General features: G+C 40.0%; 1 protein-coding gene and 1 pseudogene across 4 annotated transcripts in view; one reads left to right on the top strand and one right to left on the bottom strand.

Annotated features, from left to right (window-relative positions):
- Positions 1-5,515: 5,515 nt before the first annotated feature.
- Positions 5,516-27,461, bottom strand: part of NEK11 (NIMA related kinase 11) — a 185,290-nt gene continuing 163,344 nt past the window's right edge. For all 4 annotated transcript variants that reach the window (XM_078377350.1, XM_020806878.3, XM_078377349.1 and 1 more), the window contains 3 exons: positions 26,442-26,502; positions 15,639-15,735; positions 5,516-7,721 (listed from right to left, as the gene is read on the bottom strand). In XM_078377350.1, coding sequence (XP_078233476.1) covers positions 7,520-7,721; positions 15,639-15,735; positions 26,442-26,502 — 360 coding nt within the window. In that variant the 3' untranslated portion in view covers positions 5,516-7,519. The remainder of the gene's footprint in view (positions 7,722-15,638; positions 15,736-26,441; positions 26,503-27,461) is intronic.
- LOC140701534 (U1 spliceosomal RNA) lies at positions 18,415-18,567 on the top strand (annotated as a pseudogene).

Raw genomic sequence — 27,461 nt, 5'->3', positions numbered from 1 at the left:
GTACAGCCCCTCCTCCTGATGTCCCGCCTTCCACTCCCCATAGGATGGAACTTTCCCTCCAAACCCATGACAGACAGGTAACATCAGTGCTGTATGTAACACCTCCCCTCTTTATAAGTTGTTTTGTAGGGGGAAAGCTAAGGTGCTTTTCACCAAAAAACAACCTGGACCCAAAACAAACAAAAACAGTCATATAATAACATACAATACCATACTTACTTATACTTACACTCTATTAGGCATTTAAACATTTACCATTAACAATACATCAAGTTACCTTTATTCATACAAACCAACATGTTTAATAAACAGACACATTTGACTTTTTGTCAACAAAATATATACATAGTCCATGTTTCTTTCGCCGTCTTCATTCTTCAGGTCTTCTTGACAAGGCGTCAGCAACACAGTTCACTGACCCTCTGACCACTTTCACTTCAAAGTCATAGTCTTGCAGATTTAAAGCCCACCTCATAAGTTTACTATTGTGGGTTTTCATTGTCTTTAACCATTGCAGTGGTGAATGGTCAGTGCACAGAATAAAATGTCTTCCCCAGATGTAAGGCTTGGCCTTCTGGATCGCGTAGACTATGGCCAGGCACTCCTTCTCCACGGTTGCCAAATGTCTCTCACCTTTCTGGAGTTTCCTACTCAGGTAGGACACTGGATGCTGGTCACCATTCTCATCCTCCTGGCAAAGAACTGCTCCTACCCCGCTGTTAGACGCATCGGTGTAGATGATGAACTCCCGGTCGAAGTCTGGAGCATGCAGCACTGGATAGTTGATGAGCGCCTGCTTCAACCTCTGGAACGCCTCCTCACAGTCGCTGGTCCACGGGATGCGGTCATCAGCCTTCTTCCTCGTCAGATCGGTCAGCGGAGCCGCAATCTCGCTAAACCTCGGGATGAACTTTCTGTAGTAGCCCACCAACCCAAGAAATGATTTGACTTTTCTCTTGGTGTTGGGTCTAGGCCAATCACGAACTGCTTCTATCTTGGCCTCGAGGGGTTTTATCACTCCTCCCCCTACTATGTGACCCAAGTATTTTATTTCTGGGCTACCCAGCTGACACTTGCTCTCTTTGCAGAGCCTAGGCCAAAGCACTTCCTCCCCTGGGTTAAAGTGCCTCTCCCTGCCTTCCTGGTCATCCCAAGCTTTCTTTCTGACCTTTTGAGCTTGCAGGGTCTCTGCTGCTAGCTCTAGGTTTCTCTTTAGGTCATTCCTTAAAGAGTCTATGTATGTCACAACGTCTTGTGGGTCATCCTGGGTGATCTGCTCCCAATTTTGTTTGATCAAATCAAGGGGCCCTTTCACCCTTCTCCCAAATAAAAGTTCAAACGGACTGAACCCGGTACTGGCTTGTGGCACTGATCGATAAGCAAACAAAAGGGATTACAGCTTCTGGTCCCAATTGTTTGGATTCTCTGCCAAGTAAGCCCTAATCATGCGCATTAGAGTCCCATTGAACTTCTCAGTTAACCCATTACTTTCAGGGTGATAGGCAGTGGTTTCCTTGTGTTTAATGCCACAGATTTGCCATAACCGTTTCATGAGCTTCGATGTGAACGATGCGCCCAAATCTGTGATTATTTCTGAGGCAAATCCCATCCTGGACATATACCCCACCAAGGCATCTGCCACTGTGTTAGTTTCAATGTTAGTCAAGGGAATGGCTTCAGGGTACCTCGTGGCATGGTCCACAATGGTGAGAATGAACCTGTTCCCCCTCTTTGTGGCCTTGGGCAAAGGTCCCACAATATCCACCCCTATGCATTTGAACGGAGTGTCAATCACAGGCAAAGGGCACAACTTTGCTTTGGTCCTGTCACGGTTATTCCCCTGCCTTTGACACACATCACATTGTTTACAGAACTCCCTGATCTGCTTCCCTATGTCAGGCCAGTAAAAATTCTGTGTGATTCTCTGCTGTGTTTTGTTCACCCCTAAGTGCGCAGCAAACATGTCAGAGTGCCCCCTTTGTAAGATCATGGGGCGATACTTTTCAGGTACCACTAGCTGACTTCGGATCCCATCTCCCCCTTTTGAGATATTCCTCAGGGTCTCTCTATACAAAATCCCCTTTTTCTCTAGAAATCTCACTGGGGTTTCAGGTGTTAGCTGGGCGTCAGTCACCTGTTCAAAACACTTTTGGAGAGTGGCGTCTGCCTTTTGCTCTTGGCCAAATCGGCTGTCTGTGGTTAAGGTTTCCACCACAGCTTCTGAACTCCCCTCTGCTTCCGTCTCTGGCTCATCATTACCCCCCTGAACTGTCCCCGTGGTGGCTTGTGAACGTGTAATCACTAGCACCCGTTTCAAATGTTCAGCCAGGTCATTTCCCACGAGCACGGCTGCTGGCAGAGTCGATGAAATCGCTAGCCGCCAAACTCCCCTCCAGCCTTGAAAGTTCACAGGTACATCCGCTACTGGCAGTGAGATCACCTGCCCCTCAATCCCTGCCACCTTCATGCTCTCATTTGGGATTATATATTCCCTAGGAATAATATCTGGATGGCACAGGGTCACCTGGGAACAAGTGTCCCTCAGCCCCCGATAATGATGGTCAAGTATTCCTACGTCCACCCCTGCTGTTTCAAACAACTGAGAATCTGTTCTCACGAGCAAGCAGCGCCTGACCTCCACAAGAGGACCATTTTCCTCAGCCTGATCAGCAGATGTAACTGTTCCAGATTGAGTAGCCATGGCAACAGGCTCCCTCAGTGACAAGGAGCTTTGCTCTTTCTGGACACAGAACACAGCTTTTGGCTTGGTTCCACTCGAATCCTGAGGCACAATTCCTTTTAGCTGCTTTAATTTCTCACACTCTGAGATTAGATGGCCCTTTCCCTGACAGAAATAACATTTTCTGTTATATTTTGAGTCTTTCTCATCTTGTTGTGGTTTTCCCTCCAAAATCTGAGGTCTTGGTTTCATGTCTGAGGGCTTCCCTTCACCATGGGCCCCTCCCCCTTGCTGGCTTTTCCCTGGTCCCTGAGAGTACTTGCTGTAGGTTTCTTTGGGTTTTCCTACAGATTTCTCCTCACCTAAGGGCTTTCTTATCTGGTAAATAAAATCTGCAATCTCTGCTGCTTCGGCCACAGATTTCGGTTTCCTTTCCCTCACCTGGAATTTCAGTTCCCCATGCAGGACTGAATAGAACTGTTCCAGCGCTATCAAGTCTTTGAGCTGCTGAAAGGTCTCTGTCCCCTCCTGAGATAGCCATTTCTCTAGCAGCCTCACCAATTGGGCCCCCACTTGGGTAAAAGTCTGCTCTGGTTTCTTGGTGATTGACCTGAATCTTTGCCTCAGCTGTTCCGCATTTATCCCATGTCTGGCAAACACCAGTTTTTTAAACTCTGCAAAATCTTTCATCAGTTCCTCTGGCATCTCTGAATAGACTTCGGCCAGGCTACCACTGATTAAAGATCGCATAATGGTCATCTTCTCAGTTTCCCTCACTGAGAAGTCCACAAACGCTCTTTCCACTAGGGAAAAGAACACTTCAGGACAATCTCCCTTGTGGTACACAGGGAATTTCTTCAGGTCAGCTTTAGACAATTGGCCTCCCTCAGAATCCCTATTGTTATTATTGTTCTGGTTCATCATTTCCAATTTTCTTAACTCAAACGCCATCCTTTCTTTTTCCAGAGCAATTTTCTCTCTCTCTAATTCGAAATGTCTCTGTTTCTCTCTTTCCCTTTCCTCCATTTTTTCTCTCTCTAATCTTTCCTCCATTTCCCTCACCCTCAGTTCATGCTGTTGGGCTATGAGCAATTTTCTGAGTTCTGGGTTCTGTTCTCCCGTGCTGTCACCTTGCACTGAGCCAAATTCATCCTCAGAACCTTGGTCAACCTGGGGGTCTTTCACTTCACCCATTTCTGCCATTTGGCTTCGAGTCAAGGGCATAATCCCCCCCCCAGAACAGGCTGCTTTCAAAAGTCAAGCCTCAAAATAAAGCGACCACTTTTTTTTTTCTCTCTTTTGCCTCAGACGCAGCTTTCTATAGATTGCTGCTGTTCTTCAGCACTAACTTGCAACAGTTGCGAGCCAGAGTCTACCCCCCTCTGCTAGGCTTCTCAGCAGGCAGGCTAGATCACTGCTACTACACAGTTTTGCCTCAGCTTTTTTCCCGCCAAAACAGGCTACCTCAGAGCTCCCTAATCTAGTCCCCAATCTGAGGTTACACGTTCTTCTACTAGCGCACCTCCCCGTGAGGTACACCTAGAAGATTACCTACGCGCCTCTCAGATTGTCCCTGACTAGACCCCCCTTGCTCTGGGCACACTTGCCAAGGCTTTGCTGGACCACTGGACAACCAGACCAGTCGTATCCCACACGCTGGACACCAATCAATGTGACAAACCCAGACCTACTGGGACATGCCACAGTTTAACTAAGCTGCCACCAACCATTCCCTATAAAAAGTCACACAGACCAGGGATGGATTTTTAACAAATAAAAGAATAAGGTTTATTTAAACAACACACAGGGAAAATAAAATGATCAGGTGAATAAGATACAGTAACGTGGCTTAGTCTCAATCATACATACACACAGTTTGGTTCACACAGAACACTTAACTTGAAGCACAGACCCTGAACCTATCAGTTCTGGCTAACCATACAGACACCTGAACCTATCAGGTTGGTACTGACTGACACACAGTAGTACCCTGTCTGACACACAGACTCCCACTCAAGCTTCTTCTCTCAGCTCTTCTCCAGCTTCTTCCAGCTTCTAAACTTCTCCACACACACTCCACATATATATACAGTACAGCCCCTCCTCCTGATGTCCCGCCTTCCACTCCCCATAGGATGGAACTTTCCCTCCAAACCCATGACAGACAGGTAACATCAGTGCTGTATGTAACAACTGCTTATACTACCTCTCTTCTCCATCATCTCAGCTCTCACAGGCAAGAATGTTCTAGTGCAGTGGTTCTTACCCTTTGTTACTCAGGTGTTTTTGAACTGTAACTCCCAGAAACCCCAGCCAGCAGAGCTGATGGTGAAGGCTTCTGGGAGTTGCAATCCAAAAACATCTGAGTAACAAAGGTTAAGAACCAGTGTTCTAGTGCACGCATCAACAGTACAAGAGCCAGTGGTTCACTAAGTGAGATGGTTACTGAGTAGACCGAGAACTCTGCCAACATCAGCAACCTGTGTCTATGTCAGGGAAACGGTCCCTTTACATCTGGCATTCCCAACTCCAGTGGCACCTAAATTTAGCAACAGGGATTGCCATAGAGCCACCTAGAGCAGTCGCAAGACCAGATAGGTGGGATGTAAAATACATAAATAAATAAATAGAGCCATTGCAGGAAATTTTGGGCAGTAAATGGCCTCATTGGCCAGGAAGGCTATGCATGGAAATGACTTTCTGTAATTTCTGAAGTGAATGGATGGATAGTATATGCCAGAAAATGGCTGCATGCTGCAGGCTGTGAAGCCCCCATACAGAGTAAATGGTTGGAAATCAGAGGTGGTGCAAGTTAAATACAAATTCTTGAGGTCTTGGGTAATGAATATATAGTGTAAAGTTGTTGTGTGGTGCAGTGAATAGAGTGGTAGATTAGGATTCAGGAGACCTGGGTGTATGAGTGTGTAACTGGTAAAACTATTCCCTAAATATCTCACTTACCTTGAAAACCCTATTAGAATTGCAATTTAGTTCTAACTCGACAATACACACATACACACAAACACACAGAGAGAAAGTTGTTGAAATATCTTTTAAAGTTACCCGGTTCTCTTCCTCCCTCTTAAACCCATGAAAAAGTTGCACTTTAAAGATTGTTTCCCTGAAGACAGAGTGGGTAGCTAGAGCATGTTTTTTCAGATGGGAAAGGTTATTGTTAATGAATTTCAGAGAGCCCAATTGCTCCAGAGAATCTAATTCACCCACAGGTTGTTCTTTTTGACTTTATATTGCCAAAGCCCCAGGGGTTGATGACTCTAATACTGTGATATTAAACAATCCATTTTTAAAAATGACCTAACGAGGCGATGCTTGGACCTGCAATGGATTGCAACCAGCTTAGTCAGCAATGAAGCTGCAGCACCAGGGGCTTTCAGCACCAAGAAAAGCTGAGGGAACAGTGCTGATTTGAAGTAAAACTAAATGAAATCTAACAAAATTTGTATAAGTGCTCCAACATTTTTATGCTTTACTTTGCTATGTACTGATAACAAGGGTGTTCTCTACAATACAGAGACGTGGTGATTTCTGGATAGAGCATGGCCATACTGATAGGAAAAGAAAGATTCATTTGTTTTTTTACTGGAAAACAACAAGAAAAACAACAAGAAAAAGATGTTTTACTAGAGCTGAGTCATGATGGAGAGGTAGCTTTGTTAACACTGGCTATGATCCAGTATGACACCTGTGAAACAGAACTCTCTATTTATGCAGGATCTTGGGCTTGGAGATGATGAGGGAAGCATCCAGTGCCAGCTGGACCAGGGAAGGGCTCTTCTGGCATCTGTAGAGTTACGGTTTTGAGGGGGGCGGTTCTGGTGGTTCCCCTCCAAACAGCAGCTGTCTCAGCTCACAGGGGGCACCCTCTCACTCACATAAGAAGATACAGTATCAGATATGTCCATGGGCAAGCTTCAAACAGATAAAGCCATTGACTCAACTGAGAATTGCACCACAGCTATTGACTTCCACCTTTTTCATATTTTTTGGAAAAATTAATTTTGGATGGAGTAACTGCTGTGAGAAGGTGCTCCAGTCCTGATGCACAATCAGGCAACCTTCTCTTCTGACTCCACATGCCCTCCTCCAATAGTCAGACAGTATCAGGCAACAAGAGCATTTGCCCCAATATGAACTTTTTTGTAGTCCTGATTGTTTGTAGCAATCCCACAGTTTTTTAAAAAAATATATAGTCCCCTGTCTTCTGTAAGAGTGCTGGTCATAATGAGGCCAGGCAACCCTATCTGGCTATGTGATGTTGCTGACAGGAAAACAAAGCTAGGACAGAATATGAGAAATGTCCATTCAGGAAGCACTGCTGTCACCATAAAATAGATTTCTTTACCTTCATTTATACTAAATTCTCCCACTTTATCTTTGGCTGATGGGAGTAAACCAAAATTATTTTATTCCCTCTTCCTCCTGTGTTTTTCCCTCCACCTCATTCATAATGCTCATTCTTGCACATCACTTTGAAACTTGGGTAAAGGTTGGGCTAGTGAACGTTCCCATGTCTTCTAAAAAATAAATGAAACATGCATATATATGATCGACAGTCATAATCCAAAACTTTTCAAGGAAAGTATGATCTAAATGCAACAGTGCTTCTATAGGACTCAGTCAAAAACTCCTACTGACTTCATCTGTAAGTTTAAAAAGGATGCTGTTTATCTCATTTAGTAAGATAACAAAATGGCTGTCCAACAGTATCTCATGCTACCTGTTTTTCCAAACATATAGCTTGATGCCTGCTTGCCCAGTTGAAGAGTCTCCTTTTTGTTGCTTTCAGAGAATTCATATTAACCTGTTTTGGGATATATATCACACTGCAGAACCTTCTGAATCCTGTAGCTGATCTTCAAAATAGATAAGCTGATCTACTTCAAAACAGTCACTTGCTGGGGACCTCATTTTCTCCAGATAATCTTTGATTTCATCTTCACTTGCATTTCCTCGTCTAGCTTGCCGGAGGAACTTATAAACCTTTTCAAAGATTTTTGTTCCCAATTTCTGAATGGCTGACCTGTCAAAAGATGACAAATGCTGGTAAATTGGCTAGATGAGAAATAATGTACATATTACGTCCATAACTTACTATAATTGAGCAAATATCTTGCAACTTTCAATAGCACTTCAACAAAATGGTTCCATAATATTATAGCAGGATTAATGCATATATTCTGATGTGCATATGAAAAATGTGGAGTGAATTCTGACATCAAATTCAATAAGATACTGTATCACAGTCTCAGCTAATGCATACATATTTACAGTGTTTAGATATTATAAAACACACTAAACAATTTCCTTGGAGTAAGTAGGAAGATCAACCATAATTCATAGATCCATTTTAGATACTCATCAAATAAGAAGACTAGTTCACAACAAAATGGGAGAAGACATATTTGTCTCCTGATAACAGAATTTCCCATCGTTTAAAATTTAACATCATGTATACTATATTAATGAAAAGCCCATCTGTTTTCTCCTAATAGACAGAAGGTTCTAGCTGAAGAGTGGTGAATTTCTACAAGTGCTCTCCACATCCCTTCCCATTGGACACAAAATGTAAAAAAGACCAGGCCTGCTGTCTGTGATAAATAAAGTAACATAAATGCAGAAGACCAACTATTAGGCATACTGCAAGTTACATTGGGGCCCATTGACTTAATTTTTCAATATGGCAGTGGATAGGGCTGGGAGGAGTACCATGCTTTCTGTCTCAAAATTCTGCCCTCTTACTTAACCCAGAATAGCTTTTAACCCTGCAGCCAACACAGCATCACTCAGCAACATTCAATTTCAAGAGTCATGTAAAAAAAAATCAGCACTATTATTCCCATATTTTAAAATGAAAGCATTTGAAGTATGTGTTTATTGTAGGAGGCTAGAAATTTCTTGGGTGAAGAGAGTGACCAATAAGAAGTACTAAGAGGTATTAATAAAGACTAATAAATCATGGAATACACCAGATGCAGAAAGCTAGAATATTTCAGCCGTGGAATGAGAAACAGTATAGGTGGTTACAGCTGACCATTCAAGGTAAAATAAAAAGGAAAAGAAGTGGAGGAAATATTTCCCAAGATGAAGGTTTGATCTTAGCAGATATCCTTCACAATAGAATTGATTATCAGTTGAATTCCAGGTCTTCACAATGGCATTAAAAATACAAACTGAACTGCAACCATCAAGGATATTTATAATCAAAAGAGGAGATCAAGCTGCTGAAAAGAACCATATCTTCTGATTAGCTCCATATTTTTATCTAAAGTTCTTCCACCCCCTGGGATGGCAATAATTACTATGAGGATACAGTAATGCAGCTTTCAATGAATGTTTGTAATTTATAGGACAATTTGCTGGAACTAAATCAACATGGAGTCTTGCTTTGGAGCTCAATTCATCCCCCCTATTTTTAATACACTCTTTGGCAACAATATTTCAACAGCCTTACAATCTTCTTGAAAGACTGTCCACATCTACCCACTACTCAACTGTAATCATGACATTTGAATGACATAAGGTTCTACAGCAATGACAAATCATTTGCTTCTAAACTACCTTCTAAGAAAAGAATTTCTCTGTTGTTTTGCTATACGAAACACATACCAACAAGTGCAAAGAAGGATGCAGGCAAGCATGTGTACTCCTTTTTCTGAGGTAAATCTTTGTCATTTCAAAGCATCTGCTTAAGATTTCAAAACCCTTTTCAAAGTATACTTTAATTTGTGACCAAAGATAAACAGAATCCCCACAGTTGCTGAATCAATTATGTATCACAGTGGAGTAAAAATATGGAGTACCAGAATAATAAGGTGAGGATTAAAGTGCATGTGTGTGTTTGACAGATAGCAGTGGTAACATTTCATCAGCACCATTAGAGAGAACATTAACTAGTGTGCTGAAATAAATTGTGGGTTACTTTGCTTTTGCAAAAATAACTGTGTTCACAGTGCCTATACAATCAATAACTCTGTGATACAGAAACATGATTAAACATCTTTTCCCTGCCATATACATAGAATATTAGTTTATGTGTTAGGCTTACAAATTAGTAATTTGGGGACTGCAACTCCAAGAATCCCCAAGCCAATCAAAGTGAAACTTTTTCAACTTCTGCATATCCTCATTATCCACTGATCATGCACACCCCCACACCTTCTACCACGAAGTGCCTTCTAATGTGAAATCTGGCATTACAGTACTAGTTTAAAAATACTGAGCAAGCAGGAAGGGTTTGCTCTCCCATTTTAGAACACTGTGCCTTTCTTTTCCTTTTTAAAAAGTTATGTTGGCCATGAAAAGTCAACTCTTCAATGCTGCCTTTAAAAAGAGAGACATATTCCAAATAGGAAAGGTCATTCCTTTTCTCAAAATTGCCCCTTCTCCATTTATTAAATGAAAATGATGAACTGTGCTACTAAAACCATATTCTGTTGGGTCTGACACCATCTCCCCGACTTTGGCCCCAGTCACTCTCCTGGGTGATCTCCTGAGGAAAGTCACAACACTGCTCCTGTGAAGCCGCCAACTCTACTGGAATTGCCAGTGGAAATGGTATAGGAAGACTCCAGGAGAAGCTTGCCCATAGAGTCCAGAGGGCAAGGAACCTTCTGGAAAGGGCAAAACTCAGGGAGAGGAACCAGGGTTCAAAGAGTCTAGAAGGGAGGGTGGCAGTCTTGAGGGTATAAAAGGGGAGGGAGAAAACAATAAAGAAGGAGATTGGTGGCAGCAGGTTGTACAGAAGGAGGAAAGAACAGAAGAAAATGATGAAGGGGTGAGGTGGGTGGAGATGTCACAGTGGCCCCAACAGAAATCACTACAAGCCTCAAGCTTCAGTTGGCCACAAGAGGCTATAGCCCAGAGGAAGTGAAAACAACCATCAGCAGACCTTGCCCACCCACAACAACTTCCATCCACACCCAGTTGTGACTTTGGAGGAGGAAGCTTTATCAATGGCCAGTATGTCTGGGCCTGTGAGTCCTTTTGAAGCCCCTCTCCCCATGGAAGGCTTGGAGGCATATACTAATATATTGACTAAAATCTTGTAGTAAATTGAAACTAGAATAGGTGAGGATGTGGTGAGCCAAGTCCTTAGCAAGTTCCATTGAGTCAATGGGCCTACTCTAGTTGCAATTTATTACCAAATTTTTGCCATTGGCTTATTATATGTAACTGGGCTTGATCTGAACACAGTCCGAAACAAGAATCCTGTTGTGAATGAAACAGGATTTCATTAATATGATTAAACAGACAATAATACATTTACCAGTTGCTGTAGTCTTCTAGTTATTGAAGGCAGATTAAAAATAGATCTCAATAACTTTTGCTCTTTTATTCATTGATTGCTTATACTGGATTAAGCTTTATATTCTAGTAATGTTTGGGAGCCTCGTGGCGCAGTGGTTAAAACGCTGTACTGCAGCTAAAACTGTGCTCACGACCTGGGGTTCAAATCCCAGGTAGCCGGCTCAAGGTTGACTCAGCCTTCCATCCTTCCGAGGTCGGTAAAATGAGTACCCAGCTTGCTGGGGGGGCAATGTGTAGCCTTTATAATTAAAATTGTAAACCGCCCGGAGAGTGCTTGTAGCGCTATGGGGCGGTATATAAGTCCAATAAATAAATAAATAATAAAATAAATAAATTTACTTTTGCAGACTACGAATTTTCAAATCCCATTGAATATGATGACTTGGGAATTCTGGAAACCATAGTCCAAAAAGTAACAGTTCCAAATTCTGGGATGCAGAATCCCTCTACCTCAGGGGTGGGCAATTAATTTCTATAGAGGGGCCACATGAAAAATCTGAACTGTGTTGGGGGGCCGAACCAACTTTATTTAAAAATAAAATGAAACAGTGTTTTTATTTTAAACTTGTTAATCTTCACAAATACTAGAGAGGTTTTTGCGGTGTGTTAAAGATAAGCAACTGATCAACTTTAGACAAAAAGCTATAAATAGTTTTGATGTTCAGCTTGTTCAGTGAGAGAAATCCAGTCTGTCTTGGGCTTGAACACCGGACTAGAGCGACGACCGGCGGGCAGACAGGAGTGGCTCGCGGGCTGAATGTGGCCCTCGGGCCGCACTTTGCCCAGGTCTGCTCTATCTCATGGATGCTATAAGGCTTAGGCAATAGCAGATGCTATAAAAGAGAAAGATAGCTTCTACTTGCTCCCCCTTGTATTCTTATGTGTTGTTTCCAGTGTTGTCCTTCTAAAGGGCAATGGGACAATTTTTGCAAACTTCCTATGATCTTCCCCATACTCCATTACAATTTGCCCTGAAGGATTTGGGATTGGAACAACATGAGAGATGATCAAGGGACTAGAGAAGAAAGACAGGTTTTGCAAAACTTTCCTCCTTTCCTCTCCATTCGCAGAAGTCATCGTGGATCAAAGATCCTTCCATGAATGGTAAGCAAAATACTGTACAGCCTTGCAAAATTGAGTGCTGATCTATGTTCTGTCAACCTGAAAGAGTCAAACAGCTTTACCAGTGGTGTTTACTGACCATAAAATGAATCACTGAGGCATTACCTTGACCAAAGCATTTTACTTTCCTGGAAACCTATTATGACCACAAGCTTCCTTCTGTTTTTTTGATCTGCAGAAAAGTCTTGACTAATTGAGTGGGTAATTCATGTACATGTACATGTGGTTCCAGCATGTCACCGTTCTATATTTCTTTTTATTTCTGAATACACACTCGAGCATTTGTGAAGAGCTACCTCTATCATGCATAAAGTTGGTTTGACTTGAGTTCCTTAAAACCCCCTGTCAATATATTAAGTTGTGCATGTCCATTTAGGCTAGAGCTACAATGTTTAGCCAGTTCTTGTCTTAGTTGTCCGTTAACCTTAAAAGTCATGCAGTGTTCAATCAATTACTTCACTATGACCTTTCTTTCTGAATTTTGAAAGGAAATCATGCTCTCCTCAGATGCCCAAGGGTCTTTCTATACAAAACATTTATGAATATAAAGCAACAGTGGTCTGGCCATTCATGATGTCAGAATAAAATATCACCAAATGCCTTTCTTCTCCACTTCCCGAATGGCAAGTTTACTTACAATCAGCAGGTGGTGATGGGTTCTTCTGCCAGGACTGGGCACACTACTGAGTAGAAGACACTGGGGCTGAATGAGAGGCATTCACCATTGCGCTGCAAGATTTTAATTTACTTAAATGCTGGTCTATAAAAGCTTTTAAATTTCACCCATATATATTTGTTTTAGTTTTTTTTTGTTTTTTTAGAAAATAACAGCACTGTCAAGTTCTTTGCCATTAAATTGTGACATGGTATGTATTCTTAGGTTTCTCAGCAAAATAATGTGAAATATTGTGTATTTAGAGTGATTTTCTTCCTTTTAGTGCTTTCCTTTGTTTTAACTCCACCACTGAAAAGAGGAAGCTATAGATGATAAACCTACTGCATATATCTCCAATTATTCTCTAGTCAGGTACACACAAAGGGCCAAATCAAAAAGCTACAACAGAGACCCATGAATAAATGAAACTCATAAAACAACATGGGCTTCAGAAATACAAAATTCCTATTTGGCAACAACCATGAGATTGTTAATAACAACTAAGAAATCCAAGAATATATCACTTCTTAACAGTATTTTGCCAATAGTTTGGAAATCTTCTGAAGATAATTTAGAAAATAAATATGGGAAATTTAGGGGATAGGAGCCGCTCCGAGTAGACATGGTCTAGAGGGGCGGGGTAAAAATCAAATAAATAAATAAATAAATAAATAAATAAATAAATAAATAAATAAATAAATAAATAAATAAATAAATAAATTTTCCAGGGGAAGCAAGTTACATTCTACACGGGCTAGATAAATGACAGAAACAGCCGCTTCTCCTAACTTGAACATGGCCTATGGTCCTTGGGGGATGGGTGGCAATCTGGGAGACATGCAAGGCTAATCAACAATGTTGACTTGACTCAGAGATGAGCCTTCTAGGGATGGGGTGGGGGACAGACCTAGGAAGAGAAATCTCCTTTCTGGCCATTCCTACACCATTTAATGAACCCTGCAGATGGCATCAGCCACTGCGAACCAGTATTTTTCTCCCCTCCCTCTATCTTTGAAAATACGGAGTGCATTTACTGAGGATGTAAAGAACTACTTGACAATATCCCCCGCAGAAAACAATGTAAAATTGAAAAAAAAATGATTTCAAGGCATATATACTGGGCAATCTAAAGTTTCTACCAAGATAATTTGTTTCCTGTATTTTGTAATCTTTTGTTTCTGATTTTTATATTGATTAATAGTTCCTACCCTATTATTTGGTTGTTGGACAATGAGCTATTTTCCTTCACTCTTGTGGTCAAAGGGGCTTTCAAGAACAACTAAAAGGTTTTATTATAATTATAGTAAAATGAATGGTTACAATCGTTAGTTTACAAAATCACAGTACACATTTTGTGTATTATTAGAGTACAGAGAAATAATGAGTTTGAACAGACCCAAATGTTCACATTTTCAAATTCTCATTCAACAATTAATGGCTGAAATCTTGTTGCACGGTTCCACTTGCTCACTGGTGATGATGTTATCATTGGCAATAAATCACCGCTAATTAATTTCATCCAGTTATGAAAGGTGATTTTGGATATTACAGCTTTGTGCACCTTTAAGTCTTTTTTTTCCTCACACACACTTGCTTGCAACTGTCTCCAGAAATTTTAAGAAAGCCTTAAACATCACTAAATCTTGAAGGATAATAAAACCTCCTCCTTCAGTCTATTCACCATAGCATGTATTTGTTTCCCTCTAGATATATAATTAGAGATGAAGCCCGCACTCCAAGCCTACAAAAAGGAGAAAGAGCAAGTGTAGGTAGATATATTAGAAATAATTTCAAAATCATTATCATAATTAAGATATAGAGATATCATTCAGTATGTAATCTTACAGATTTTACTGTGTGCTTTTAAACGCTCTGATGGCTACCATGTTTTCCCGAAAATAAGAGTCTTATATTCATTTTTGCTCCAAAAATGCATTAGGGCTTATTTTCAGGGGATGTTTAATTTTTTTCATGTTCAACAATCTACATTTATTCAAATACAGTCATGTCGTCATCTTCTGGTTGCTGCAATATGGTGGAGGGTGGGGTTTCACTTAACTGGGGCTTATTTTTGGGATAGGGCTTATATTACAAGCATCCTGAAAAATCATACCAGAGCTTGTTTTCAGGTTAGGTCTTATTATTGGGGAAACAGGGTAGATGAGCATCCATTGGTTCCTCGGCCTATTAAGAAGTATCCATCAGGGAAATCATTTCCACCAATGACACAGGACTAAGAAGTGAGTCACCATGGGAAATTATGGGTGGCTTATCAGAAGAGTGCTCTGAACAATACAATAAACAGTTAAATATATCATTTCACATTATTTGGCTAATATTTATGCTGTTCACTCCAAGTCCTCTCATAAGATAGCTAAAATACAAGGAAAGATTGAGTTTTGTTAAATGGTGGTAAAGCCCACAACATTCCACTAAAGAAATCTGTTAAAGAAATGTAGTATAAAATCTTGAGCATAAAGAAGAACATTCTTATCTGACTGACTGCATCCTGGTAAGTCTTTGGGAAGAGAGTGGAAAAACAAGAGCCATGAAAAGCAAGCAATAGAAAAAGCAGATTTTTTTTAACTTTGACTATTTAAAGCACATTGATAGAATTTGCACCCAGACAATATAGATGTGACGAATGGCCATTTTTCAGACAAGGATCGGCTTTCTCATTTCAGACATGACAGTTACTGTACCAAGTACAAGGAGACGTTGCTGATGATAGAAGTAATCACTTACCATTGGTTGATACTGAAATGCATATTCTGAGCCAAAGTTATTTTTGTCTCACTCTCATGCAAAAGCCAGAATCTTTGTCTGCTGTGAACATTTTAAAAGATGACTTACTCCCTCATACGCCTCAGCTTGCTTGCCGCCATGGTGTTGTTGAGAACTCTTGATCCCTCATGTCCCCGTGGAGTCACTCTGGTGACAGTTCCAGTACCTACAAATCAATGCCAGAAGCATACTCTCATTCACCTTGCTCTCCTTGGCATTCATGCAGATCCAAAGTGCTATCCAAGGACAATCAGGAAAAGGAGTTGGGGAGGGGGAGGAAATAACCTTTGTTACAGAAAAATGCTGCTTTAATTAAACATGAATTAACAGATTAAATTATTCTGCCAGCATTGCAGTTTGATATTGCAAAATGCTTTGAACAACAAACTTTGTGGGTGTAATTCCTATGACAGGAGAAATGCATAATAATATGAGTTTCAATATGATTTTTCTCTTTTTTGCTAAATGTTCATAGAAACAACATAGCTCTTCATGTCACTTATTTTTCTTTTCAGTAGCAATGCATACAAAATCTGCTGTAATATTATCTGATTTTAACTTTTGAGTATAGTAGATAACTGCTACAGCTATACCAGATATGCCCCTTGCCTTCCTAAGAACTGCAGCTCACGCAGTTATTAAACTTTTCCCTCCCCACCTATGTTGACCATGAAGATCACACTCTGAAGTTGGCAATTCCCAATGGCACCAGTGGGAGCTTTTTGTCCATTGATATGTATTCAGAGGCTGGGGTAGGGGGCACTGGAGACAACATACCGTATTTTTCGCTCCATAAGACGCACCTCTCCGTAAGACGCACCTCATTTTTAGGAGAGGAAAACAGGGAAAAAATATTCTGGCAAATTCATAAGGCAGTAGCAATAGATAGATGTTGTCACCTCAATTACCTCAAACTTCTTGCAGTGTACAACACAGTGAGAGCTTTTGAACAATTTGTAGTTGGCAAAGTTATTCCAATAGCCACAGACAACAACACTACAATGCTTTATATCAACCACCAAGGAGGAACAAAATCCATGTCTTTCTTGCTACTAACAGTACAGTTTTGGGACTGGTGTATTCTCAAGCATGTCATTTCACAAGTCATACATGTACCAGAAGTGGAGAATCATGAAGCAGACTTCTACACCAAGATGACACACAATGAGTGGGAATTACCATCTCAAGTTTTAACACTTATAATGAATTGTTATTGCACTGAAAGAGATGAATAAACAGATTGTTGCTGGGTAGTCAATAAGAGCTATGATGAAGAAATCACCACCAGCACAGGTGTAAGCAAACAGCAAAGCATGCCTCACTTCCACTCCCTCCCTTCCTCCCTTCCTTCTTTACAGCAATAAAGTTTTCTCTCTCCATCATTCAGTTCTTTACTTTGCAGCATGCAGCATGTCCACAGAAAGTGTGCTTACTTTTATCAGCTTTTTGCAGCTGATCCTCCTGTTTCCTCCACTCTTTAATCATTTTTTCAGATGAGGAGGCCCAAAATGTCTCTGCACTGTTCACTGTTTCCATACTCCTTAGCATATTTTACTACCTCTAGTTTAAAAGGAATGTTATATGCTAGCCTTTTCTGCTTTATCATCCTTGCACTGGTAGAATGAGTTCCCATACTCTGCAAGAAAAATGTGCCCCTTATACATCACAACATCTACTGCCTGCTTGCTTTTACAAATATAATCTCAAAGCAGCACAGAATCATAGAATAATGGAGTTGGAAGAGGCCTATACTGTAAGGCCATCAATTCCAACCCCTGGTTCAATGCAGGAATCCAAATCAGAGCAGATCTGACAGATGGTTGTCCAGTTTTAGAGACTACAATAGGATAAAATACAGTAGCTGGGAATCACAATAAAAAGATAAAATCTACCAGCAATATTGTAGAACAACAATGATTAAGAAAAACCAATAAAAACAGGGGGAGTGACACCATGCAGCTTTTATTAACACAAAAATAAAATTTTTGTTTCCAGTTGTGTGTGTGTACGTGTGAAATGCTATTTATGAAATGTTGGGTTCTTAAACCAATTTTCAAGATTTCAAAGCTTTACTTGGACATATTCAGATCTGTGATTCAGATCTGCCCTCTGCAATTCAAATTGCCTTACTCCTGATGAGTCCATAAAAACTGTGGCAAGCTAATACACCAAATAAAACCTGTAGCCCTAGTAGTAATATATTAAGGAAAGGAGTGTTAGGTCCCTTTTAGTTTCCCTTTTGAACTTTATTCTGCATGTGCTCAGTGCCTTTTTAATCATTCTGTGCTTCAGAATGAAATTTGGCTAACAATACACATTAGCCTCCCCCCCAGGTCCCTTAATGTTTTAAATATCTGCAAAATTACTTCTATTTAGGCTTAATTTGTGGGGAAGTGATGCAGCTTACTACCAAGGCCTATAAAATAAATAAAATAAATAAAAAAATATTAAACTTACTGGCAATTTTAGAAGCTTTTGTTTCTGTCCTCTCTCTCTCTCTCTCTCTCTCTCTGGTTCTCCACATGTCTGGTTGGTCACATGGTTTAACTTCTCTGCAGAAGGTGAAGGGAAAGAGACTCCTCCTTCCTGCTTTGCTTCTCCAATAGCCAGTTGGGTGATGCAAGCAGGCAGATATGCTAATATCTGTGCACTGAAGGATTGTGGGAGGAACATCCAGCCCCTGATGGGGGTCCTGCAGGGCACCCCAAAACACTGAAGAGCTCTCCTGGCCTCTTTTGGGATTGGGGCTATGCAGCCCTGTTCTAATCAGGAGGTGCAGCCGGGGGTCACCATGCCTTTGGAGGGTAGGGCACACAAAGGGCCAGGAGGCTTAGAAGCCATTCAAACTCAGACCTGGCAGGGGAGATACCATTGTTGTAAAAGTGGTTTTCCCAGGGTAAGGCTCATCTATTGCACTTCAGATGAGCTGACTCCTGTGATTTCCCCAAACATGGGAAAATCAATTGTCTAAGTGGGAGACTGTGTTTATGGTTTCCCCTGGTGTTTCTAGAACTATCCTTTGGTCCTTGTCTATTTTCACTGTTTGCTGCCATAGGCCTATTTGCCTTGCTGGTTTTCCAGGTGGGCTGCAGGAAGCAGGTCCTGGAAAGCTAGCAGTGCAGAATGGTGAGGTCTAAATAGCAAGCAGTCTCTGCTGCCAGTTCAGAGACCTCCCAGCATGGCAGTGGGAGGCTTTTGGGTGGTGGTGGCTGAGCCCTGGGTTACTGCATTCACTCCATAAGACGCATGTACTTTCCCTCCCCCCTTTTTGAAGAGAAAAAGTGCGTCTTATGGAGCAAAAAATACGGTAGTTTGGGTGGAAAGGTGAAATGGTGGTGAGCACTCCAACGCTGGAGGCATTAAAAAAATAAGTTAGACATCTATCTGTCAGATACACTTTGACTTGGTCTCCTGCACTAAGCAGGGGGTTGGACTCAATGACCTTGTAGGCCTCTTCCAGTTCCAATACTCTGTGATATTATGATTCAGTGATCAATCTTCTCTTATACTTATTCCAGTGAATATTTGCCCCTCTGTTTACATGCAATTTCTCAAATTGACATTCAATTTTTAATAATCCAGGTATGGTTGTAAATTAGTCAATAAAATTAAGACCTAGTTTATTTCTCAAACTTGTCATTACTGTCGGGTATGCAAGGTGAGGAGTTTCATGGCAGTCCACAGAAATAGCAGCAGTCATACATAAGGGGCAATCAGATGGCCATTTAGCTTGCTATTTGCTTCACTTTTTGTGTGGTTTTGTTCACCCTATTTTCTAGTGATCACATGTGTTTTAAAAAGAGCAAAGCTCCCTCCTTTTCGTGAGCTGTTTTCTGGCACAGTGCTAGGGATGCAGTTTATTTGGTCACTTGGGAATGCTCCTGATTATTCTGTTCCTGCAGTTGTGTGGTGGCTTAATTCATTCTCAGATACAACGGTGGGCAATGTTCTCTTCAGTGGCAACATTGTGACATATACAGTGGGTTGTGATGGTAGAAAGGACAATGGAGAAACCCTCTATTTTATTTTCCTCCTCTCACTGTTTTTTTTAAAAATAATCCTAAATGATGCAGCACTTTTTCAGATATAAAGGAGTATCCAAGCCAGGGTGCTATATTGCTGTAGTGCTATGCCACTAAATTAAAGGGGGGAGGAAAAGAAGTTGCTGTGACCTGCAGAATGATGAGGACAAAAAGTGGGGAAAGGAGTGGGGGCTTCAGTAATCAAAAGGGGAAGAAATTGGGCCAATCTGAAGTGTTGTCTGGATATTTCTCATGGGAGAAGAAACATCTCCCATGTGAATGGAAGGACTGCTATGATGCAAGATAAAATAGATCACATCAAGGATAATAACCTTTTAAATATGACCTGGATCACTCCAAATTCCCCCATCTAGTTCTTCTTATAGTTTGCAAAACAGTACTATTTTGAATAAACATTGTTAATAACAATAAGATAATGTATAGGATACAAATGTACCAATAAAGTGATATGTACTGTATTTCAATTTCTGCTGTTGTATGTAGATTTGATATAAAATAGGATAAGTGATTAATTACATGTCTGTTTGGCTACAATTCTGCACCTTTTTATGCCACTGATGTCAATTCTTTCCATTTTATTATGCTGATGTCAAAAGTTTTTTTTTAAGAAAAATGTTTGGGTCTTAGAATTGGGCTAAATTCATTCCAGCCTAGAACAGGCCACTGAAATAAATGAAATGTAATAGCCACAACTGAGTTAAATCCCACAGATTTTGTCAGATCCACTCAAACTAAAATTAATCTTGAATTTAACCTGCTATTATCATCTTTCTTTTTCCTTCTACATTATGGAGTAACTAATGTGAAACATATGGATTACATTCAAGCTCACCAAGGTATTTCCATGCATCTACATCATCCTATGCTACTGCTACATAACAGCCATTGGGTGAATCATTCTGAGGTGAAACTTTTCCAGAAGGAAATACTTGATGAGTGGATACAGTCTGAGGACACTTTTGTTCTAGGCCCAAGCTATCTCAAAAACCACATCTCCCTTTATGAGCCTGCTCAAGCGTTAAGATCATCGGGAGAGGCCTTTCTTTAGGTCCCACCATTTTCACAGGTGTGTTTGGTGGGGATATGGGAGAAGGCCTCTGTTGCTGCTCCCAGACTTTGGAACTTCTTCTCAGAAGAGGTCAGACTGGCCCTATCTTTACTGTTTTTCTGGAATAGAGATGTAAAATTTCTTAAAATTTCTATTTTTTTCTGAAAAAAATGTTTTCCCCTATTTTTTCCTGGAAAAAAATGGAACTTTTCGGAAAGTTTACATCTCTATTCTGGAATCAGGCAAAGACCTTTCTCTTCAGGCAGGCTCTCCCTTAGTGATTGTCTCCCCAAGTAGGGTTTGTAAATGGATTGTTGTACTTTACTTCTTTGAATGTGTTTTAGTGTTGCTTGTGTTTTTTGTATGGTATTGTTTGACACTTCATAATACTTGTGTACTTGCTATTTTTAGCTTTAATACAGTCTTTTAATGATGCAAACCACCTTTGGTCCTTTTAAGGAGGAAGCCAGGATATGCATGCATGCATGCATGCATGCATGAATAAATAAATAAATAAATAAATAAATAAATAAATAAATAAATAAATGAAATAAGAACTAGCATTTCTGCACAAACAAGTGAAGATCTACCGATGCCTGATAAACTACATGTGCAACTGAGCAAAGGCCTTTTCCTGTCAAAGAAAAGAGGAATGTAATCTTCTCAGTAGTGCCCAACTTTGAAGATGTAAATAGTATTATCCAAAATTAATCTTAGGCTACTTATTTTTTTAAAAAGCCTAAAATAAAATAAAATGGGATTATTGCAAGTGCCTTAATTTAGCTGCCATATCTATAACCTAAAGGGGCTGGAGTTGATGGTCAATGGGTAGAATTCTATAGGTAGGTAGGTTTCACTCACTGCTTCCTTTTCCCTCTCTCTTCTTTGCATACTCTCATTCTACCAGTGTTCTGAATATTTTGACTGTTGTAGCACTTCAGCTTCGCTTAATCTAATATTTTGTTATTAAAGACATCTTTCTCATCTTCTGTAGGACCCCAGGCTAAATGGCTAAATATAACTGATTTGTTATTGTTGGCCAAAAAAATGTTCTGTAACACATCATTACCTCCCTAAATGCCTTGCCCAATCAAAGTAGCAGCAGAACAAAGATTTCACAGGGAGTTCTGCAAATCCTCTCGGCCTCTTCTTCCATCCAACATGGAGGCTGCTGTGGCAGCACCAGGTAAAACACCATGGATGACACAAAAGCATCATCCATGAGTCTTTCTTTAGTCTATAACATGAAGTCATAAAAATGGCCATTGCACAGGGATTGAGAAATTCAAAGGAACCACACCACTGCAAAGATGACAAGATCAAAATCTTAGAACAGATCAAAACATTGCATATTAGCACTGTTCATGGTATCCAAAGCAAGGATCCACCACCAGTCCTGGCTTCCTGAAAGACCTACCGTCCCATTCAGAAGTTCAGAAAAGAGCCAATCTGAATGCATGACAACATAAAATTCATCTATCCTCACTTTATGCCACTGTCAGCAAAAGTTACAGTGTGAAGATGAAAAGGTCTGCTATACATTCTGAACACCCTAAAAAATGATGGTTTTCAACTGTGTAGCAAGACCCAGCGCATTAGGAGAGTTTTGGCTCATCAGACTATTGCTTCCTACAAGCATTAAAATAGCCTTTTTCTGAACACCTGAATAGGGCTTTTATGTTTCCAATAAGCTTTCTTGAAGAGAGCTTCAAGATTCTTGATCAGATTACCTGTAAAATCACTTGGCCTTTTATGGAGACATCTTGGTTGTTGGTGACTGTCCTTTAGCAGTAACCTTAAAATAAGATCTTCCAACCATTAAACTGGTAATTCTGGAATTCCTTTCCTGTTGTTACACAGCAGTGTTAGCTGAGTAGGCCCTTGTTAACTCAGTTTTGTTCTTTTTGTTTTTGCTTGTTTGAAGGCTACCATGTATCACAAAGAATAATTGTCCTACCAAATGCATTGTAGTACTCTGTTATTCTATTGCTCTACATACCACAGAGATACTGGTTTAGAGGCAGTAGTTGACAAATTACAGTAAGTAGATAAATAAATGGAATTTTATTCTGTCCATACTATATTTTTTGTGTTCAGATAGGCTGTATGCTTTTGTATGCACACCTAAATTTAAAAAACACACTAAGCAGACCTCAGTATGATCAGGTGGTACTGGCTGCTTAAATATAATGGATGTCCACAGCTCTTGGTACATGCCATGGAAGTTCGGTCACACCCTTACTATGAAAAGTCACTTGCAGATACTGATTCATCCTTGCAGCTCTTAATATTTTGGGGGATGGGGTCTTGAATTTTCAAAATACTCCTGCCTCTTCAAAAACTAACGCACACCAGAAATAAATATAGTGTTTTAACAGGGATGCTGGCAAGTCTTTGGGTCCAAGTCCCAAGTCCGAGTCTGAGGGATTCACCCCAAGTCCGAATCCCCATTAAAAATAAGCTTTTTCTCCAGAAAAAAGGGAGGGGTGGATGGGTTCCAAACCATGAGTCTTGTCCAAGTAATTAAAAACAACAGCAACACCAAGTCATATCCAAGTAGAGTTATCAGTGTGACTTAAGTCCGACTTGGCAGAGAGTCCTGTAACTCAAGTCTTCGTCCCTGGTATTTAATCATTGGGCTTAACTTTGTAAACCCCTTCTCAGAAAGCACATAAGAATACTTTCCAGCTTTGTTGTCTTTGTAGGAACTGCTGGCGATTAGAACCTTAAGCTATTCCCTTTCAAAGAAAATCTATGCATAACCAGTGAGAAACATGAGGGCTGATTCCACAACATCACTGACCAAGAAGGGCAGGTACAAGCAGGTACGATACATTATTTGTCCTCAAAAGTTGCTGGGACCTATAAAACATTCTGGTCTAGCTCTCCATGTGTCATCACATCAGCAAAACAAATGCCAAAATAATTCTTGCTAATAATGTGAATCTGACTCCAATTCATGTACATTTATACAGTCACTGGGGAATTGGGAGATTATAATATGGATGCCAATAGTTGTGCACTTGCATGCATCCTCTGCTTGCAAAACCACTTTCAAAAAAATTGTGCAATAAAATTAGTGATGAGAAGAGCAGCTTCTATGCAGTGTATTATATCTAATTGTTACATAACTTGATGTCCTGTGTAGAAGACATAAAATAGTTTCATTTGAGCACTCTTTATATAATCACATTGCATTATAATGCAACTTGCAATCAGTAAATGTTTAATGAACATTAGCATTCATTAATGTTAATGATTGAACATTGATCTTTTAAAATTCAGCAAACTGCTCTGTGCGCCTTGTCTTAAAATAATGTCAAAGCACACTATTTAAACCTTGCACTAAACAAATACAATGATCCTTTGGTTTAAATGTCTTCATTTAACTTAATTCAATGAAAAATCATAAACAAATGTCAAAGAGAGAAGAGAAGATGTGGGTTCAATTCTAGAAAGTCAATACAGTACTGAGAATATGGTACACCGGCTTTTGAACCAACACAGTGACATAAACTATGATATCAAAAACCCACAAAACACACATTCGCCAAAATCCTGTTATTTATACCCACCAGCATAAAGCATTTGGCATAAATCTTGGTGGTAAATCGTCCCAAGTTAAGATGTCAGAACACACATTTGCTGTTGCGCACTGAGTCATATAATAGTGAATACCTGTTCTATGCAACTTAGGCCAATTCTCTAGCAAGATTAAAGCAGATTGTATTAAACCTGTCATTTTTAAATACAATGCATTGTTATGTATACAGGTTGATGGGGTGCACCAATTTGAATATGCCAGGTGTATTATTTATTTTTATTTATTTATTTATTTATTTATTTACTTTATATGCCACCCACACTACCCACACTCTGGGCGACTTACAGCATTTAAAATACAATAAAGATATGTACAATTAAAATACAATTAATATATATATAAAATTGCCATCAGACCCACAGCTAATATTATTTCAGTTAAAAGCCTTCTGGAACAGGAAGGTTTTGACCTGGCGCCGAAATGTCATCAGTGTCGGCGCCAGACGAATCTCAGTCGGAGGGCATTCCATAGTCTTGGGGCAGCTGCCGAAAAGGCCCTTTGTCTGCAAGCCGTCCCTCTTACCTCCTTGAGGGACGGCTCTTTCAAAAGGGCCCCCTGGATAGATCTTAACTGCTGGGTAGGCTCAGTATTATTCAAAGAGGCCCCCATATCTTTGGCAATTAGACAGGATACTGTTGCCTATATGTACTAACACTATGAGTAGGATGCTACTTAACTACAAACATGTCCTAGAGGGCCAATATGGTGCAATAGTTAGGGTATTTGTGGGATCCTGTTCTAGATTCCCTTGAGCTACAAAACTAACTGTGTGACCCTGGGCCATTCCCTCTCTTTCTGCAGGATCTATATCGCAGAATTATTGTGAATGTGAAATGGGCAGGAGGAGAGCCATGTACTTGAGTTCACATAAAGAAAAGGGGTATATAAACATAATAAATAATTAAGTAAAATATTGTACTAGAAGTAAAAAAATAAGAAAAAATGTTTGAGCTATGCAATAATGCTTGCCATAATTTTTTTTAAAAGTATCTTATACAAGATAATCCAGACCTACAAAGAGCATTTGTCTCAGTGATCAGTACTGTCTTACACATACCTTGTACACCTGGCACGGGCACTTCAGCATTCTTTTGGAAAACAGCATTTGTTTCCTACTCTATTCATTATTTAAATGTAGAAATAGAAATGCAGGAATTTGGAGTAATTTTCTGCCAAAGCATTGGTCAAATCAACAAATTCTGTCTCAGCGGTGGTATAGCAGGAAATGCTCTCTTTCAAAGAAGAAAATGATCTGTTCAGGCCCTCTGTGGAGGCTGCATTAGCCTTATTTATTTACTCACGCCTCATCATCCCATTAGAGAGCTCAGAGTAGCAAACATATTTCCCCCTTCCTTCCTCTCAACTTGACTTTTACAGTAATAAAATAGAGAGAGTAACTGGCCAAAATTCATTCAGACAGCATTGTGGTGATGCAGGAATCTGAATCTATTTTTTCTTAGCCCTAATTCTACTTTATATCTGTAGAATGAATAGGTATATAGTCACACAGAGAAGTTAAAATGCTGCAGCTGATAAAACAAGATTTTCTTTGTTTACAAAAATAAAAAAATTAACACATACACACAACTTTAGATGTTGAAATACACAATTATTACAAATTTGTCTAAAGGGAAATATTCTGTATTAGAATAAAGTGATATATCATAAGCAATCACAAAATGAAAATGAATTAACTTCAGTGCTTTTCCTTTCATTGTAAAATGTGTTAATATTCATTGAACTCAACAGGGTATGACAATAATGTGTTAAAAGATAAATGCTGAAATTATTTTTAATCAAGTTTTTCCACAAGCAATTTCAGCTCTATTTTTTTAATTTTTAAAAGGTTTTCATAAATGCTTTAGTAACAAATACTTAGAATGCCTTTTACAGTACAGTACTGTGCACATCCAACTCAGTGGTTACACTTTTTTTCCAGTAGGACTTACTCCCGGGTAAATGTGCACTGTTTAAAAGAGAGGAATGGTTTTTTTCCACTTTGTTATATTATATGAAAATGAAAAAAAAACTATTTGATATCTACACTAGCAGGTTCCCTACAAGAATCAGATGAGTTCATGTCCATACTGCAAAATAAGGCTGATGTTCAGAGATAGACAGAAAACTATATTGCTATCATGGTCTATTGTTAATTCAGAAAAAGTAGGCCATCTCACCCAAAGTGCTGGTGTGTAGGATGTTCTCCATACATTGGACCATTGCTTCAACGTCACTGTCCTGTCGAATAATAAACAAAAAGATAAAACACCTATTCTGACCAGGATACTATTCTTGGAAATACTGCTATTTGTAAGAAGCATCTCTTACAATGTAGTAGCTGAGGAATAACAGCCATTTCGGCTGTTCCGGCAGCGTTTTCGCGCCTTCCCCTTGCTTACCAAGGGCGCGAAAACGCTGCACCTGGCCCTTTCGGCTGTTCCGGCGGCCATTTTGAAGCCGCGAAACAGCTGATCGGCGGGTCGCAAAGTGAAGGTCGGTAAGCGAACCGCTTACCGACCTTCGCTCTGTGATTTTCGCCCATTGGGGCCATCGCTGTGCGATCGCAGTAGCGATCGCAAAAGCGTCCTCGTAGAGCGAATTCATCGCTCTACAAGGCGCTCGTTGTGCGAGGCACCACTGTATAAAAACACAAAAACAACACAATGATACAAAATTGCATTCATTTCTACATCTTTAATAAAATCAACACAAATTCTATAAAATCACACCAAGCTGCAGATAAAAAGTATCAGTTAATGAAGTGAAGGCATTTCTAGGCTTATTAACTGCCATATGGAATTGAGAATAAATCTCTTTTTCTCTATTAGTTTTATAACTCATAGTGAAAGATGTCGGATTTGCTTTCAGCAGCTCAGAATCTATTTTGTTGAAGTAATTTGCAGTTCAGTTGAAAGAGACATACAGTGTCTCACATGTTTTAAAGGCCTATTTATGTTGTGTTGCCTTGAACTAATTCCAGCCACTAATTTGTTCACATGTTCCAAGGATGAACCTGAAGCTAAAGAGAATACAAGAAAGATTATGAGCCCCTAAAAAGATCAAGGCTCCTAATTTACCACACATGCACTTCACCAGAAGCTAGCAGTGCAATCCTGGTAGCTAAAGTAAATTCAGCTGCCTCTTAACCTTGGATGTGTTGAAGATGACTTAGGACTACCCACAACATGCTGTTTTGA

Source organism: Pogona vitticeps, chromosome 6 (genome assembly GCF_051106095.1).
Source record: "Pogona vitticeps strain Pit_001003342236 chromosome 6, PviZW2.1, whole genome shotgun sequence".
Taxonomy (NCBI): domain Eukaryota; kingdom Metazoa; phylum Chordata; class Lepidosauria; order Squamata; family Agamidae; genus Pogona; species Pogona vitticeps.
This window is presented reverse-complemented; position numbering and strand designations above follow the sequence as displayed.